At 40.4% G+C, this 18,891-nt stretch overlaps 1 protein-coding gene across 1 annotated transcript in view; it reads left to right on the top strand.

The window, feature by feature from the left end:
- The first annotated feature begins 4,179 nt into the window (after positions 1-4,179).
- Positions 4,180-18,891, top strand: part of LOC115108128 (ephrin-A2-like) — a 130,741-nt gene continuing 116,029 nt past the window's right edge. Inside the window, exon 1 of the mRNA XM_029632124.2 lies at positions 4,180-5,519. Coding sequence (XP_029487984.1) covers positions 5,380-5,519 — 140 coding nt within the window. The 5' untranslated portion in view covers positions 4,180-5,379. The remainder of the gene's footprint in view (positions 5,520-18,891) is intronic.

Below are 18,891 nucleotides of genomic sequence, written 5' to 3'. Positions count from 1 at the left end.
GACTATTACTGTATATATTTTTTTTGCTGATTTTGTTTTGAAATACGGATGTATTTAGTGACGTCACGTAGTTGTGTCTCACTTATGTGTATATGGTTTCTTTATGTTTTGAGATACGCAGAGGAGCAACAAATCATTCTCAATCAACCCATTTGAAATGTGCCTAAATTATGTTTGGATATATGCTGAGTTGTTTATTTTACATGATTTTCTATGAAAGTATGGATTGAAAAAAATATACTGTCAAATGAAAATGGTACATCCCTTATGTCAGATACAATCTGGAATAAATCAAAAGAGAAAAATAGTGGTTCCCTGACTTAAGAAAATATATCAAAACAGTTGAATCTCAAAATTTCTGATAGCTTTTCATAAAATCTTTACAGTCTAATCAGCATGCAGAGCCTTTGTGGTAGTTTGATTATGCCTCCATAACACCTATGATTTTATTTCGAAAACTGTTTTCAGATCTTACCATTTCTGAGAACATTTCAGAAAATTCCACAGTATAATCTGCAAACAGAGCATCTGAGTGTAATATCCATGATGCTCAGCAGGGGGCGAACAACATCAGAAAGACATTGGGGAACAGACGAGGGGGACCAGCAGGTAAACTAACCACACAGTATAATAGAGTAATTCTTCACCATCTGCAAGCTGTAGACATCAGTGAAAGCCAACACTGTGAGAACTGAAGATGCTTTATGAATTGATGAACTAATTACAAGCCCAGTATTCCATGTTTAAACTGCCGTAAATGCTTTAATTAGGTGAAGTGAACATTAAATGAACGTTCAACAGATGGAATTGATTAGTACGACTTGTCGTATGTGACCTGTGTAAGAAATAAAATACATAAGTACACTGGGAGACTGTTCTCTAGCTCACAGTCGAGCATGTTGATGAGTAAAAGCACTGTAATTATTGACTCAACTGTGATTTGGAGCTAATCCATTGGGCCGGCCTCTCTGTCTCAGACAGAGTGACACTTGTGCGTGCTTGCTAGGGCACATTAGGCCTATATAAAAAATGTAAGGGCTTTGGCCTGTGCAATATGATATTATCCTCTTTAAGTCACGGTCTTCGTTGTCAGCGTTTTTCTCGAATTTAATTTTCAGCAGTTTCAGAGACTTAATAATACAATTGAACGTTTCACACGCAGTTCTGCGCATAGAAAATAGTCTAAGGGGGATGAAAGTTAGAAAATATCATTGATTTAAAGAGGTCGTTATCGCTCATAGCATAAGCTCAGTCTGGCTCCAGTGGAATGTTTTTCCAATGTTGCGGTGCCAACATGCATGTGAGATTTATATCGGGGCTTTTGCCCCTGACTTCACGACCTTAACACATAGCAACAGGGAGAGAGCTTAGCCTGCATTGTGTTGGAATGTTCGGACGCAGGAGGCATGGTCTGTGTCACTGACACTCACTAGAACCAGGATCGGTGCCCCACAGTTTCTTTGGATACACACACACACAGTGAGCTTTACAATAGCACTATGGAGGACCCAGCACCACAAAACAAAAGCAGGCCTCTCTGCTGTTGGACTCTTTACATGTCAGAGTCAAAGCCGGTGCCTTGCCGTGAGACAAAGTCCAGGTGTCTTGATGATATCACAGTTTCGCCTTTCATCAGATAATTGCTCTGAAATAATGTAGAGACCAACAATACCGCTAGGTATACTGCCCTGCAAACAAACTCTCACCAACTTTGACAAGTCTCGTGTTCCTCACGTAGCCCTTTGCAACTTGCTTCGGTTCTCAAAACAGATTGTATATCAGTATAATTCTCTCTCTCTCTCAGTTGAAACTAAGTGCTCTACCATATGCCGACCAATTCAACAATGACTTTGTTGCAGGCTTTATTCAAAATATATGTTCACTTGTATCCCTCCAGTATTGTTTTACACACTCAGCCGTTGCTGGCGTGTGCAGCTGATCGTTTAGAACATTTTTAAAAAGCAGATGTGGCCTCTTGTCTCTTTCTCCTATCCCACATCTCTCTTTAGGGCAATATACATTTCAAACTGACTGCTTTTGTGAAGGAGGCCTGTTAAGCTCAACGTTTTCTCTTTCCTTTTGTCTTAATATGTCAAATGGATACTTAGGCACACGGAACGGGACAATATATTTGAGTGAACACAGCCATGATGATATGGTGCGGTAGTGTCATCCGTGCTCGAAACATTCACACGATGAGACTTTCAGTTGTATGAATTGACATGCTCACTGAGCTAAGATGGACAAAAGCAGCAAGGCCCAGTGATTTGTTCAGACAGGCAGAGAATCATCGGGGACTGATTTCCCAAAGTGGGCCACAGAGACCTCTACTGGTTAGGAGGAGTGGAGATTTGGGGAGACACTTCCTCTAAATTCGCTAATGTGGTCAGCAACCTGCGTTTGTTGATATGTGTAACACAACACACAATTTGGCCTTTGCTTGAAACCCTTGTCAGAACCTTTCGGTTCTGCTAGGCTAGTCTAGCGCTGCCTGCATCTCCCGATAGGTGGCATTATGGGACGCGTGGTTCTTGATCTGTCCACTCTGAGCTTGTGCGCGTGGTTCTTGAAGGTCTCCGACAATAATTTACCCAGCCGCAGGCCTTTGCTTCTCCTGTAACCCCAGAAATTATGTAATTAGTGCCGTAAATCGGGGGGAAAATATAACTTCTAGCCCAGATGCCTGCCTTCCCCTGGCTTCTGTTGTAATCTGTCTGTGGCGAGTGGGATACACTGTTCTGTCAGTGTGTCACAATAAAAATGCTCCCCCTTTAAAACTGTACAGCTGTAGTCATCATTCCATTATTGATTCATTCTAAACACATAGTCTATCGAGGTCGAGGGAAACAACTCCCATCAAAGTAAAAAAAAATCAGAGAGACTGATGTGCACCACATCTATCGGTGCATCTCAAAAGTCTATAGTGGCTTCCTCTCCTCAACTCGTCTTATTCATATGCACTTGTTTAAGGACAGGAGACAAGTGTCTCTGTGTGCCCTTAAAAACTGAGTGCATTTTCACCAGTGTATTTGGAAGCACTTTATTTTACTGTTCAGAGATTACACGGTAATTACCAAGGAATTGCATGATCACATTTGAACTACACAAGTAACAACCTATGAATTAGAAAAGGTTTCCTGAAGAAAAACTAGTCATCAGTGCTCCACACTCCAAAGTCAACCATACAGTAAAGCAGGACCCAGAAGCTGGCTTCCAGTCTGGGGATGCACTGCCTCCATTATATATCCGCTGTGGTTTACTCAGGGAATCGTCCTTTCTTTGGCACATGATTCCTGTGAACATGCTAATGTGCCTTTGGTGCTGTGTAACATCCTGACACTTCCCTTTGCTCTCTGTGGCAAAACGACCTGCCCGAACTACAATTATTTCACATAGCCTCTGCCACAAGTTGTTGCGCACCCAGCGGCCTATGCATTTATGCATGGGAACCTCTGAAACTTTAATACCGGTGCGTCATTAATCTATGTGACATTTTTTAAAAGCAGGAATTAAAGTTTCATTTGTATTTTTCTTCCCTCTACCCTCTCTTTCTCCCTGGTTATAACCCTGTCCACCAGCCGCCTACCCAGTCGGTGAAATATTTATCAACGCTGAATCACACACGTTGGGCGGAACGCTCGCTCTCCTTTTTGCCCTCGGCATATCGGAGCAACGCTCACTGATTCCACGAGAAGAACAGAGGCCCCGAGAGGGGAGGGGGGAGAGAGAAGCTTGAGAATCATGGGAATCACAAACAGTGACAAGTGAGACACCCCTAATCCACTGCAGAGCACAGCTGTGATATGTATATGTGCACGCACACACACACATGAATGATGAACTTAACATTTTGCTAATGACTAATCAACATTACCATAACAAGTGGATGACTAACTCCTATAAAAAGCTTTCATTAGCCTAAGAGACACTTATGCAAGGATGAACAAATGTATACAGATAGTTGGACCATACAATAAACATTAGACGTTGGACATGATTTAATCTTTTTTTGTAGGCTATAGTTATAAGTTACTGTATGTATAACAGGATAACAGTATCGAAAACTGTTCTGAAGCTTTCTGAAATTGTAAGGGCCCCAGAAGTTTTGGGGCTCCTAGCTGGCCGGTCTCCCAGCCCCGCCCCGCTGTGTGGGGGAGAAGTGAATTGAGAGAGCGCGGCTTTGCCAGAGGGAGCGAACCATGTGCTGAAGGAGGAAGAGAGAGAGAGAACCACCGTGACTCAAAAAAAGGGGGAAAAAAATCGATCATGTCAGCTCCACTGATCTGTACAACACACGTAGGAACGAGGGAAGAGCGACAAGAGAATTTGGCCTTTTCACAACAGCAACCCCAAACAACGCAGGAATAGCAGCAGCAACTTTGCAACTGATGCGGTGTCTCCGTGTCTGCACTTCATGCTTTGGTAGTGGCGTTGCGAGGATGACGCGATAAGCACGCATCAAGAAAGCAACTTATCCTATTGATAACTTTTGCCAGTGAAGGAAGCGGAGGACAGTAGCCACGGACGACATTAGATAATTGCTTTTGTTCCAGCCTCAGATTGTGACTGACCGATGAGCAGAGCAGGACACATCTTGTGAGCCAATGGTTTTTCACGGGCTTGGATTTCTATCGCGCGGCTGCAACATTGTGATATTTTGAGTTTCTTCTGGAGGAACAAGAAGTGGTTGCTTGACTGAAACATTGTATCTCACAAAACAGACCTGAAACGTTGAGTTGAATGGACATCACTATGCGCGCACATGTGGAGTAAAAAAACCTTGATTTGGATGACCCGTAAATTGAAGGACGGTAGCGGAATGGATGGGTGAGAGTTATATTTACGACGACTAAAGTTTTAGAAAGTATGCCATGCCGGAAAGGAATGGATTTAAAGGACAAACGACTGTAGGCCTATACTTGGCGTCAATGAATATCCAACAATATATGACGAGTGTCGCGCAATGTGTTCAAATAAGGCGTTTATCAATTACAGTCATTGAAGAAAATGGATTTTAATAGTTATTGGAAGAGCTTGCCGTGCAAAAGGAGAGCAACGAGCTGAGTCAAACTGTGAATTAACAGAATTGATGAACCTTCATTGGAACATAATCGAATTTAACCCCATAGACACCGCTGCATCTGCTTGGACTTCTCACTAGTGTTCTCACGAATGGGAATGTATACATTGTACATCTTCAACTGAAGACGAACAACTGCAGCTGGGAGCACCTGGAATTTGAATGTGGACTGGAAACAAACCTCGTGCAAGTTGAAGAGCACCATGTCCATTTAAACAGCAACCAGAAACACATGATTGTACTTGTATTAGTATAAGTTACAGACAACAACGCGACGAATTATATAGACTCTGCCCATAATGGACAAGAACTATTTAGCTTTTCAAATGGAGTTGACATTTATGGTTGTTGCCCTCTTATCTTGGGTCGCGGTATGGGCTGACGATAGCAAGATTATATCAGACAGATATGCAGTCTACTGGAACAGCACGAACCCAAGGTAAGGAGTTGTAGGAGTCAACTTTCAGCGATGCCAATTTACATGGTTGGATAGATCATTTGTGAACCCCAATAAAATAGCTGGACATTTAGACTAAGCTAAATAAAAATGTCTCACAAATAGCCCAGCGCATTCAAAAGCTCATCAACCATGCTCACCTTTAAGAAGTTTTCCCCCTCAACTTAAATTCTTTGAATAGATGACGTTAAAGTTCCTTCTTTAACTACAAATACTTTGAGTTAGGGAGATGTGCTTGACCTAGTTATGTATCGTTCTAGTTATGTATCCCATGTTTTGCTTCCATTGTAAGACCTACTTACTACATCACTTATAACTTCTCTTGTTTTTACCCCCATTATCACATCTCTCCCAGCTGAGTGTAAAGCAAGTCCCAATAAACCAGGATTTCACTTGATTATAACATATTGCCAAGGCTTTCGGGTTTCACGTTCACAAACGTATCACATTGAATTCAAAATGCATTGTGTCTGTAGTTTGTCATTATGAAGTTGCATTTGAAAGTGTGATAAAATACTGTAGGCCAAAGCAAAATGTGAGTAAAAATCTCCACTAAGACACGCAAAACTCGGTTTAGAGGCAGACTACATGGTTATACACAAAACTAAAAAATGTTATCAAGTCATTTTATTGACACGCAGCAAGGTTTTGGTCTCCCATGTAGAATATCCCGTACTTGTTTCATTTTAGCCCCTCAGTTCACTCCAGTGCACTATTGATATTTTGGCCTGGAGCTGTTGGAACCATTTTGAACATGAACTAGTTCTTTCCAGTTAGTTAATTACTGGAGGAAGGTTAAGATCAATGATAGAAGGAAGACATTAAGTAAGACATTCCATCAGTATTGAGCTCTTGGGAAATTGTTTGTGCTTGACCCTTGCAATATTCTACGCATTGGAATTGTGCCAGCACACCCTCGAAAGATTGAATCAAACTTCATTTCTTGTCTCGTTTAGAGAGCAATTTGTTGTAAAAAAAAAAAAAAAAACAAGTTCCCCCACAATTTACAAAGATGATGTTTGTGTAACATAAGCACATTTTTCAAATTTCCCTAGAAACCAATGTTTTGTTTAAGGCAGGGCACAGATATAAAAAGGAAAGAAAATGAAATATGCCTATGTATTTGGTGCATGTTGAATTCATTAGTTATTTTCCTTCCTAGAGTGATGAGAAAAATAATAGTGCATACATAATGGATTACAATGCAACACGAACCATGGCTGCTTCAATACTTATTTGCCGTACTGGAAATAACTTGTCTTGGCTCTGCAAAAAAAATGACATCATGAGTGTTTTGAAGCCCAAGTGGAGCTTTTTGGATAACAGTGAATTTTCTACCGAGTCACATGACCATGATATCCGATGCTTCCTTTCTGACACAAAATCATGTGAGAACTATTAGAGTCTCACACTGTATATCTCTATTGAATGAGTTTGAAGTTGTGTAGGGCATCGATAGGAGTGACTTTGGCACTAGGCATAACAGGGCTTGGATCCTGAGTAGGTTGTATGATGTGGTTTATTTTTTTAAAGTCAGTTGTTAAGTGGTGTCTTTTCGTTCGCCTAAACATTCAAAATAAAAAAATGTGACGGCAAAGGCAATATGCATGTCATATGGATGTAATATGCTTTCTTTTTATGACGTTGGCAAACATTTTGTTGGTTGAAAACAAAAGAACCAATTCGAGAAATGGTTTAGGCAGACATTTTGGAATCCTTTGAATTAGCCTATACCGTCCTCCAATTGGTTGTTGAAACAGTCCATATGTAATATCAGTTAATTGTTGGTCTGAGGTGTGTTTCCAACAATCAGTGATGTGGGTTACACTGTGGGATAGTAGAGAGGCTAGAAAACCAGATGCATAGTAAGGATTAAAAGGGGGAAAAGACTGGTGAGACTTTGTTGGTTGCGAGTGAGGGGCCTTAGTGAGGGCCTTAGTGAGGGAGCAGAAACACTGGCCTACTTTGCTCTACATCTCTAAACAATTGTTAGCCAAAGATATATATATAATTTGCATCACTAATTCAATACAAATAGCATAATGAAGCATTAGGTGTATTAATTGGCGTTTCGGTGTACCGTGTTTCTATTACATTGAAATGACATGTCAAAGTATAATATGATCTATACAAAAGTATAACATGCATTCAACAAAAATGATCTGGACCACTGTTGATGCATATTGCAGTGTCCATTACAGAATTGCTCGTTTGAACGGTCAAGTCTTACCTAAGCACAGATTTATAAGGAGGTCGCTATATATATTGATCAGTACTTAAACCGTTAACATCGCTTTCGTTCTTTTGTGTGTTGGGGGTGACTTGTCTGTAGTTCATTATTGGTGCATTTTAAGCTCCGTTGGAAAAGCAATTTCAGTTCTTCAACGTCTTTCTGATCGCCCGAGTTCCATATGCAACACTCTTGAACTTTTGTAGATGCTCAATTAAAATTGTATAAGAAATGGTGCACAAAAAAGTGGATCAAATGCACCCCAAGAAAATGTGGGTTTATGAAAGGAATTTAGGTTTGTCATCAGTTGAACGGCCATTCCGCTGCTAATGACATTCCCCTTGTGTTTTCGGATGTGTTTTACGTATCTGGTTTTCGGCATGTTGCAGTTGCTATGTAACTTACGAGTAAATTGAATGACTATGATCTATGCCACACGGAAAGCTATTAGAACGATATACTGTAAGAAATACTATGATTTGATACTGTGGTCTTCCAGTTTGCCTACTAATTTAACGCCATGCTTTGCCATTCCATGATATCTGCTTTCCTCATACCGTCCCTTCCGTTCTGACCTAGTTTCGCTGAGGTTATTGGGGAGTATTGAGGGGAAATAGTAGTGGTAGCTGGTCTGTGAGGACACTAGATTATATTGTACTCAATGATTATAATTTTTTAGGAAGCTTTGAAGTCAACGATGAAGGGAATACTTTTCAAATCATGAAAATAAGCTTCAGAGGGTATAACCTTGGAGTTTTTGGATAGTAAAACATTTCTGTGCAATGGTGGCTTGGGGTTCCTGTAGGTGGCGTTACATCGTTTTTGCTCTGCTCGGCAACGTGGTCCGCCATTTTCTCATTCATGGTAGGAAGACCTTCATTTTTTGGTGTGTCGAGAGCCAAGACAAAGAAATGACATGGACGATGATTAAAGATGGTAACCAACAGTTTAAATGGGTCAAATGGTTTTTATGCGGAATTGAATCTGGTTTGAACTACAGTCAAAGATCGATTGGTGTTGACAGATAGAACTATCTTGAAAATGTAATTTAATAAGGAAATGAGGAACCGCTTTTTACACCAATACATATGAGTAATAATGAGTTATGTGCTTTAACCTCATACTGTTGAAAGTGGAGAAGCATCACTCGGCTCCATGCCAAAACGAATGGACGAGTGGAGAGTAACGGGAAACAATCTCATGTTTTCTTTCCCAATGATCTGCTCGTATTCACAAATGGACCGTTCTGGGAAAAAAAGTCCTCTAAATTCAAGACTTGAACCACTGCATTGAAAGACCAAGTCAGACCCTCCAGGTTCCCCGCGTATTATGGGAAGGCTTGCAAATTTGACCAATCACCACACTATTTCAGAATTAAACACTAAAATCATCGCAATATTTTCACATAATATTAACCATCACCACAGTACAAAAAGAGCACTCACAATTTCAAACATTCACTGCACATTTTCAGTATAATATGGTTCAATCAAGCCACACAAACTTTTTCCCCCGTCAGCGCGTTTTCGCAACAAATTGGACAGAATCATTGCGTATTGCCGTGCAAAATGTCAGAATTGCCGCGGCAAAATAAAGCATTTCCCCCCTCAAATATCACAAACAAATCGCTGCGAAATTGTGGAGGAACTGCCATGTATCTTATCTTAGAGCAGTTTGCAGAAATGTTAATATGTACTTTTGTATATATTATTGCTGTAGAATTTATGTTTTCGCTGTTTAGAAAGGTGAAGTTGCGAAAAATACATGTTTCTCATGGTTCACACAGTTTGGATATAGTAGGGGTTGGCTGTCCTCAAAGTGCTTCTTTAGAACACTGTTTGTACATATACTGCAATAGGTTGTGCGTTACTACTCAGGTGTAGCCATTTTTTCCCCTATTTGTTACAAAAATAAAACATATTTGAATGTAAAGTTACATTTGTTACTGTAGAAATGAAATTCTTGCTTACTGTTTTAAGGCCTTCAGATATAAGGATATGGCATTGAATTTCGAAGTGCAGTGTATGTTGTTTCTCTAATGGGGTGCTGTATTGAAACCGGACTGTTCTCCCGCAAGCAGGGAGCAGAACACTGTCGTAAATCTTTTGCTAGTTTACTACTCATTTGGCATTAATTCCGTTTTTCAATTTAAACTGGACAGCACTTTATGGGCCACTTGCCCTGTGTGTGTACAATTCAGCATCACCCATATGCCCCCCGTAATTAATTCAAGGTGTCATGAGAGTGGCGGCTTGCAATGCCATCTCAACTTGAATTCTACCTTTTCTGGGGATCACACAATGCACTAATTACTGTACTGCTCAAACTCATATCCCGCTTTAATGGGAGATCTGTTTCCTGAAGGTAAAAAATAGAAGCCTTTTTACTCACAAGCACTTGATGAGATGAGCATGGACGTGAAATTGAACAGGCTTGAGTTCTCGTGACAAGCTTGAGACTATGGTCTACCCCATTGGGCTCGTTGTTGTGGAAATACTGACATTTTCTCTCAGTAATATACTGCAATTAAAAATCCGTCATGGAGAGAATATGGTAAAAGTATATACGTAATTGGTTTGTCGTGATAAAATTACCCTTTTCTTTTCTGGACTGGGAAATAGGCATTTTCCATGGCTGAGCACAAGGCTCAGCATATTTGTTAGTTAGGGAATTTGATTTTAAATTAAAAGATTGTCTGTTATGTTCACTTGTACAAAACACAGCCTCCTTTTAGCCAGCCCTAATGTGGAGCCATGTGGACTGCCGTCTCATTTATACAAGATGGGAGGCCAACTCTATTCGTAGCTATTCCAATGAAGGTTCCTTGTTTTCATCACAGGTCATGAACTAGTTTGGCTCTAAATTTTCAAATTCCTCCTCCAAGGCATTTTAGGAACAGACTAGTGAAAGAATATCTTGGAAAAAAAGGTTGACTGAGAGAAAATCAACTTTTTTTCACAAGAAAATACGAGACCATATTCCCATCTTAATGAAAATGAAAAGGGGAAAAAAGTTTCACTTCCAAATCAGCAAATTGGCCTGGAATGGAATAATTATTTTAACATGGAATTGGCCATTAATGGCCTGACACAATTGAACATTAAATGGCTCTAACATCTCATTAAAGATTAAAGTTGGTGCATAATATCTACAAAAGCAATTGGTATGAAAGATGAATTCGCTAATCAGTAATCTAAGTTCAAAGCTTCATGAAATAAAATGACCCGGAGAGTGTTTAAGCCCAAAGCCTGCTTCATTTGGTAGGACACTGCATTTCATGTCCAATGATAATCAAGGTTATGCTAATGTTGGACATGATGAATCGCCTGCTTTTACAGTCCTTGTCCCTACGGACAAAAAAAATCCCCATTCTTCAGTTGTTGTATCTGACAAGCAGTGATAGTTTTGAAAAATCTATAAACAATCTTCTGACCTAAGTGTCTTGCTTTGGACTTTGGCTATTTATATTTTCTTCCCGAAATTGCATTAGATGTGTCAGCGATTACCCATTTTGACTCAAGACAAGAGTGTATTGCTTTTCGCTTCTATTCTCTCTCTGAGATATGGTGAACAAATGTAGAGTTTCGGGTGACTCGGGTGTCCCGTTTGTTCAATCAGTCTGTCACCAACCTCCCTTCCATTGTACCCCCACCTGTGTAGAGACACTAAGAATGGCTGTACTGGTCACATCGGTGGCAGACAGTGAACTAGGTGGCGAGTTTTGTCGGCCTTGTTCCGCATGGCTCACAGCAGCCCGTCTTGCCGCCCGGGATCTCAAATATTGATGAACGACGAATAATGGCTGCCGTCTCATTTATTAACCATAGCTTATTTTATTTGGAATCTAAAAGGTAAATAAAGACCCCATTTGCCGTTGTTTATTTGATGTTTCTTGTTCTTCCCGACAGTGCTTATCAGCACTTCATCAAGCCTTATGTACTCCTCATGCATTTTAATGCCAGACCCACATTCTCTTTCCACATAGGCAGTCTCGTGTATCAAGAGAGCTAGAAACGTTGAACTTCGCCAGGTGTTCTCAAAAACTAACTGTATCCACCACGAGAATGTTCCAAAAGGAGGGCAAACAGTGAAAATCTCTGTGTTACTGTTAATCAGGGTTGTGAATAAATCCCCCTAACCACATACTGCATTAGTTACACTTGAAATGTGCAGACTGGTGAGGCGTTCTCTCCACCTCTCTCAGCCCAGGATAGGCCTATGGCCTTTAGCGTTCCACATCTCTGTTGCCATAACAAGTTAGTTGTGGGGTTTATTTCTTTTAGCAGATTTAAGGCAGATTGGTGTTACCCTTCGAAAGCCTCCCGGGATGAAAGAGGCCAGCACCTCGCCTATTCTCCTGTCCTTGCTTGTGCCCTGGGCCTTCTGAAACTGGTCCTGCATTATTTTTGAACGTTGTTGGCATATTGCTATCATGTCTTCTAATGCTCTCCTCCCATTTATATGTAGACCTTTTAATGTGATTTACGTGTGAGGGATATAAATGTAATTCTGTTCTTGTATTACTTTTACCGCCAAACACAATAAAGCCGGACAGCAGTTAATTGCGTCAACATCCTAATCGCTTCTTGCTTGTAGATACTCTGCCCGGCGTTTGATAAATGTAATGGGTGTTGTCGGATTTGGACGGGCCCCGCTCGTAAAAGTAACGACGGTGTTTCCCTAATTGATCCGCGGTAATAGTTTACGTTTATTGATGCACATTGGGCGTAAAGCTCTGACTCTCTCTTCATTACCCCTTCATCAGGTTCTGATTTGGCTTTTTATCCTCCAGCAGAACATCATTTGAATGAATATAATGGAGAGTGGAGATGCCCCTTCAGAACTGTGAAAGGCATTTTCGATCGCTTTCGGGGAAGTGTAGTGTAGTGTTATGAAGTGGTGGATTTACTTGTGGTGGATGGAGCACCCTTTCAAAATAGGACGCCACTTTTGTGTCCCCTTGGTTCCCGCACAGCACCATATTCAATCACGGGGGGGGGGGGGGGGGGAGCGCGTTACGTTAATGGCAAACTTTCACGGTTGAATGTGTAGGGAAACGTCTCTCGGTAATAAGAGGGCAGGGGAGCACACATTAGAATGCAGGCGGTCAAGGAGACAGGAAGACTCCAGCAGGACCAGCATATTGCTCCTAAGTCTTTTACCACTTCCCTCAAAGAGATTTTTCTTCACCATCCATTTCTTTGACCGCGGACCAATTGAATATATTGGTCATGGAATTGGAAAGGATGTTGCTACATCTGTAAGGGCCATATATATATATATGTATACAAGTAAATAATCAAACACTCAACTGAATCAATGAAGTAGGGATTAGCTCTACTGTTTTGCTGAAGCAGAATTACTAGCCTCATTGTCCTTTCCTCGGACAAAGATGAACTGGCTTGAACCCATGAGTCTTTTACTATGCTACCGACGTTGCACACTTGCATGTGTTTTGATACGCGGACGTGCTTTGATTACACTAACATGCCAGAATGGAAACAAAATCAACGCTCCTTCCGAGTGATAAAATAGTGCACTTCTGACTGTAGAAAAAAAAAATTAAGAAGGGTTTAACCTGTCTCTGAGAAAGGATTTGTTGTTGTTCTGGTATGTTAATTTGATTTCTGTGAAAAGGTACGCAGGAATTTATTATCACAGATGTGTGCTTTGAATTGAAGTGCTAGTTCTGGATTGATGCATAGATTAGAACACTCTAATCATGTTTATATCACCACATAGAAGGATATGCTTTACTAATTAAACAATATTTCCTGTGTATAATTGTCCAATCCTCTCCCCCCAAAGGTAGTCTTGTAAACTTGACCCAAATGGCGGCCAGAATATAAAAGAATGAAGTTAGGCCTATGTATATTTAGGCTTCAGATATTTGCATAGTTTGTACATGGGTAATAGGTCCATATCGTTTTATTGATTGGTTGGAAATTGGTCAAAAATATTTTTATATATTTGATATTCTTAGCAATGGATGATATTGAACTAGTATTTTTTTCTGATTAAATTGTGATTATATCTTAACGCTGTCTTTGTTGTACATTTTTTTAGAAAACGCTTTGAATTATTATGAAAAATTTTACTATTCCATTTCTATATTGATCTCCATTAAATAAATGCTCGATTTCTGGGTAACATACAGAGGATAATGTAGTTAATAATTTAGAGCTTTTATTTATTTATATTGACATGTTTTCACTGTTTTTTGATATTGATTGAGTTCAGAATGCCTTCCCACCATAATGTTATGACAAGGAGTATCCTACATGTTGCGTTAATTGGCATTATTTGAAATATATGTAGCATATATCGGCAAAAAAACCCGATCCTATCTGCTTTTTTTCGTACATAAGAAAACAAAAAACAACATACCTCAATTTTATACTTATACGCCTTACACTTTATACATTAGTACCACGACATAATCATATGCATACATGGCCTACAAAATGTAGTCAGCGCCATTAGGACAACTTGCTGTTAGCATTAGTGGCTATCCCACAGAATTCACTGAGGGTAAGGCATTAAGTAGTGAGTGAACAGTAAATGGGTCATGCAGTTCTTCAGTTGATTCTGAAATAATGAATTAGCGAGTTGTTTATGAATGTATACCAGCAGTTTATTTTGCACTTTATAATGTAAGTCGAAAATTCTTAGTAGACAATGTTTTTTCTTCTTCTTGGGCATAATTCTTACCGTCAGCAAAAATAATAAATAACAGTTAATGCTATTGAGAAAAATGTTTGGAGGAACAAAAAAATGTTGACCGCAAACCCCCAAAATATTTATTAAATATATGGGTCCACCCATCATTAACACTACATCATTAACATAATTAACACTACAATCTTAAAAGTAAAGTTTGACATTTTGACCATTCTACAACTAGGTGTAATCATATTTCTGAACTTTATATTTAACTAGTTATTGAGAAAACACATACCAGAAGATCTGAAAACAATATTTACCTCAGGATAGAGTTAGCTGCCTGACGTGTGAATTGTGGAAATTCAACTCCAGACACAATGAGGTTGAATGCAAGAGCCTAGTCTCCTCTCATTCAGTGAATGTAATTAAGATCAGGTTTACGTACTGTAAATGAACATGAATATCTAAGCTTACAACCACAGCAATACTTTGGCTACAGCAAAACAAATGTTTTTTGTTTTTGTTTTGGATGCTTGGATGATGTTTTAGCCTAGATTTGACAGTCATGTGCGGTGTGACCTGACGGTCTTGGTAGGTCTCTGCAGAACAGCCATTGTGCCTTGTAGGCCCTCACCTGTTTCTTCTTAGCATGGCGTGACTGTGTGACGGGGTGAACGAGCGATGGCTTTGGCACACATGGTTCTGTCTTCAAGTGAGAGGGCGGGGATTTGCTATACCACAGTGCACAGTAAGCTTTGACCTTCAAACAACTGGAGATTTTGAGAGAGAGAAAGGAGAAAGAAAAGCTTGTGAAAAAGTGGAGCATTGCTCCCATGTCATCTGGGAGACTTCTTTCCTGAATAGCAGACATGTCAAGCCTGTCATTCACATGGACTGAAAAAAGGGCTTTTATCTGGGGTCTTGGGGTTCGGTGGGCAGGTGGGGGGGAGGAGTTAGGTACAGACAGTACAAACAGAAGTAGCCAACACTGCTTAGGTGTACTGTACATTGTCGCCAATATTGAATAGAGTGTTCTCAGATGCTGTATAGTGTATAGTCTATTTCCATGAGTTCATAAACTACTAATGGTGAATGAGGCCTTATGGAGGTAATATGTAATTCTCTTAGACCATTTTTTAAATGAATGACAAGTAAAAATGAATAAAAGCCTTTCATTTTACTCTACAATCTCATGATTAGTAGCCTCATGAAGGAACTGGTCATTTATAATGTTTTGGCTTCATATTATGGATGCCACAATGCCAGAACAGCATACAAGACGTACCTTCTGAGACACAGTGCCTTCAGAAAGTATTCCAAAATTGGTTGTTGATCATTGCTAGACAAACATTTTCAGGTCTTGCCATAGATTTTCAAGTAGATTTAAGTCTAAACTGTAATTCGGCCACACCGGAACATCCACTGTCTCCTTGGTAAGCAACTCCAGTGTAGATTTAACCTTGTGTTTTAGGTTGTTGTCCTGCTGAAAGGGGAATTAATCTCAGAGTGTCTGGTGGAAAGCAGACTGAACTAGGTTTTCCTCTAGGGTTTTGCCTGTGCTTAGCTCCATTTCGGTTATTTTTTATCCTGAAAAACTTCCACACACCTTAACGATTGCAAGCATACCCATAACATGATGCAGCCACCACTATGCTCGAAAGTATGGTGAATGGTACTCAGTAATGAATTGTATTGGATTTGCCCCAAACATTAAATTGCATTGCCAATTTTTTTGCAGTATTACTGTAGTGCCTTGTTGCAAACAGAATGCATGTTTTGGAATATATACCCATATATGTAATATATCTGTTTCTTTGTCGTGACTGTGTGTATTGATACACCATTCAAAGTGTAATGAGTTACTTCACCATTCTCAAAGGGATATTCAATTTCTGTTTTTTTTGGACCCGTCAACCAATAGGTGCCCTTCTTTGTAAGGCATTGGAAAACCTCCCAAGTATTTGTGGTTGAATCTGTGTTTGAATTTCACTGCTCGACTGAGGGACCTTACAGATAATTGTATGTGTGGTGTACAAAGATGATGTAGTCCTTCAAAAATCATGCTAAACTCTATTACTGCACACAGAGTGAATCCATGCAACTTATTATGTGGCTAGTTAAGGCCATTTTTAATCCAGAACATATTTAGGCTCGCCATAACAAAAGGGACAAATAGTTATTGACTCAAGACATTTCAGCTTTTCATTTGCAATTCATTTGTAAAAACGTAGAAAAACATAATTCCACTTTAACATTATTGGGTTTTTCGTGTAGGGCAGTGACAAAAAACTAAATGTAATCCATTTCAATGGATTACATTTCAATGGATTACATTTCATTGGATTACATTTCAACGGATTACATTTCCATGTGGAAACAGTCGAGGGGTGAGAATACTTTCTGAAGGCACTGTATATTGTTGTCAGAGAAGGTGTTGTATAACCCACTGTGAAACCCTTTGCTGTCCCAGTGTCTTGTCAACGTTTGGATATCTCATTCCCTCTTCATAAATTGGCATTTGACAACATTTCAAAATCATTTCTTGCATCGCAAATTTTTTAACAATCTCTCACAATCCCTACAGAATGGGAAATGGAATTACACTCCCAAGTTCCCAATATTTTTTTATTAGGACTCGTTTTATGAATAAGTACATCATCCAGCGAGGATGCTTGTGATCCGGGAAAGTGAAAAATGTGAGAAATGAGAGACGAGAGCTTAAAGCTGCACAAAAGGATCGTTTTTCACCCGGCGTGGTATTATGGCCTTTTACAATGCTATCGGGACAGTGATGTGCTCCGAATGTGAACTGACGTCAGCTATGGCACAGGACTTTGATATCAACCGAGGTGATTTGATTTCAGCAACTGCACGTAACGTACTGCCGCTTTTTTTGTGTGAGCTCTTTTTACCCTTCCAGTCGCAATGGTAGGAAGGGGCTGACATGGATCCTTTAATATCACCTGCACAAAGGCAATCACATAGCAGGTTGCAAAAAAACCTTGAAATGTTCAGAGTTTCTTGTGACACTGAAGTCCTGAATCACAGAGAAACTAATGGAGGTGACCTCCTGACTGAGCTGTGTTGGCAGGCATGCCTCTTCAGAGATAGAGAAAGAAAGAGAGAGGGAGAGAGAAGGGGGGATGGAAGACTGTTTGAAGACTGGGACAGTGGCAGTAACAGGAGAGGGAACATGACTGGTGTGACAATGGAAACCCGAGCCAGGGCCGCCACCACTCATGTTCCTAAATCTCTCTATGACTAGGGGCAAGGAGCTCCAAAAGTGGGTTACCAAAAGCGGCGAGGGAATCGGTGCAGTTTTGAAGGTTTAGATAGGCTTGTTTGGGTTTCAGTTTCTCAATTTAGGAAGAGTCGAGCTTGAAAATGGACCAAGTGTTTAGAAATGTGCACAAATGAAAGATGTGAACACAAAGTGTAGTAACATAGACATTATTAGGAACACTAACATGCTGGAGCACTGCTGCTTATGACTGCATGCGACTACAGTTGCCTTCTATCGTTTCTTCTTGGTTAAATGATTCAGCACAATTGACAGTTTCAGCATCACGCATGGCATTGTACTGTGTATGAGATACTAGTTCTGAGCACATCGAGGGAAGATTTAAAAACATTGTTTTGAAAACCTCATACGCACAAAGATGACTAGAATTGAATGAAACTCCCTTCCCTATTAATCTGCTATTTGCCCCTTTTGGCCCTACACTCCACGAAAACACGTAACATGTCTAAGCATCTGGCACATCTCTAGTGCCTCAGAAACACATCGAACACTCCAGTATCTTCTCTGTATGCCGGTACAGTAGAGAAACATGAATACCTAACAATACCGGGATGAGATTCTAGGTGTTGTGTGAAACTCGGCCGGCGGTAATCCTGGTGGCGGCGGGATCTCTCGACGCTTGGCCCTCGCTCCCGTGCGATGCTAAAGTGCAGTCTCACCTCGGGGCGGCGGTGAAGCCAGCTGAACATCAGGATATGGGGAGATTACAGAGCCTGTGGAGTGAGTTTAAACAGGATTAGCCATTCCAGCTCAGGTGCTACGCTAATAGGATTAGAGAGTCCCCTTTCTTGTTCATCCCAGCGTTAAGACGAATTACGGGCCCCCAAAACAAAGGTGTATATTCGGACGGCACAAGGACGCACACAAGGGATAGACAACGCTCTTAGGGGGGGGGGGGGATCCCCCTCACATGTTCTGAAGGGAGTGACCCCCATATTGACTGTCACCCAACACTTTGGGGGTCCCCTTAGTTGGCGATGGAACTTTAATTAGTCCATGCATTTTTCAGGGCATAGAAGCCACTTTGCTGGAGGAAGTGTTTTGAGCGATGATTGCATTGTTGCTGACGGTCCCGATAGCCCTTTAAAGATTAGTGCTGCTTAAAAGACAAGCCCACTTACAGGATGGAGGAACAAAGTTGTTTAATGGAAATGCAAGCA

This window comes from Oncorhynchus nerka, linkage group LG24 (genome assembly GCF_034236695.1).
Source record: "Oncorhynchus nerka isolate Pitt River linkage group LG24, Oner_Uvic_2.0, whole genome shotgun sequence".
Lineage (NCBI taxonomy): Eukaryota > Metazoa > Chordata > Actinopteri > Salmoniformes > Salmonidae > Oncorhynchus > Oncorhynchus nerka.
The sequence above is the reverse complement of the archived record's forward strand: the minus strand, read 5'-3'. Positions and strand labels throughout refer to the sequence as shown.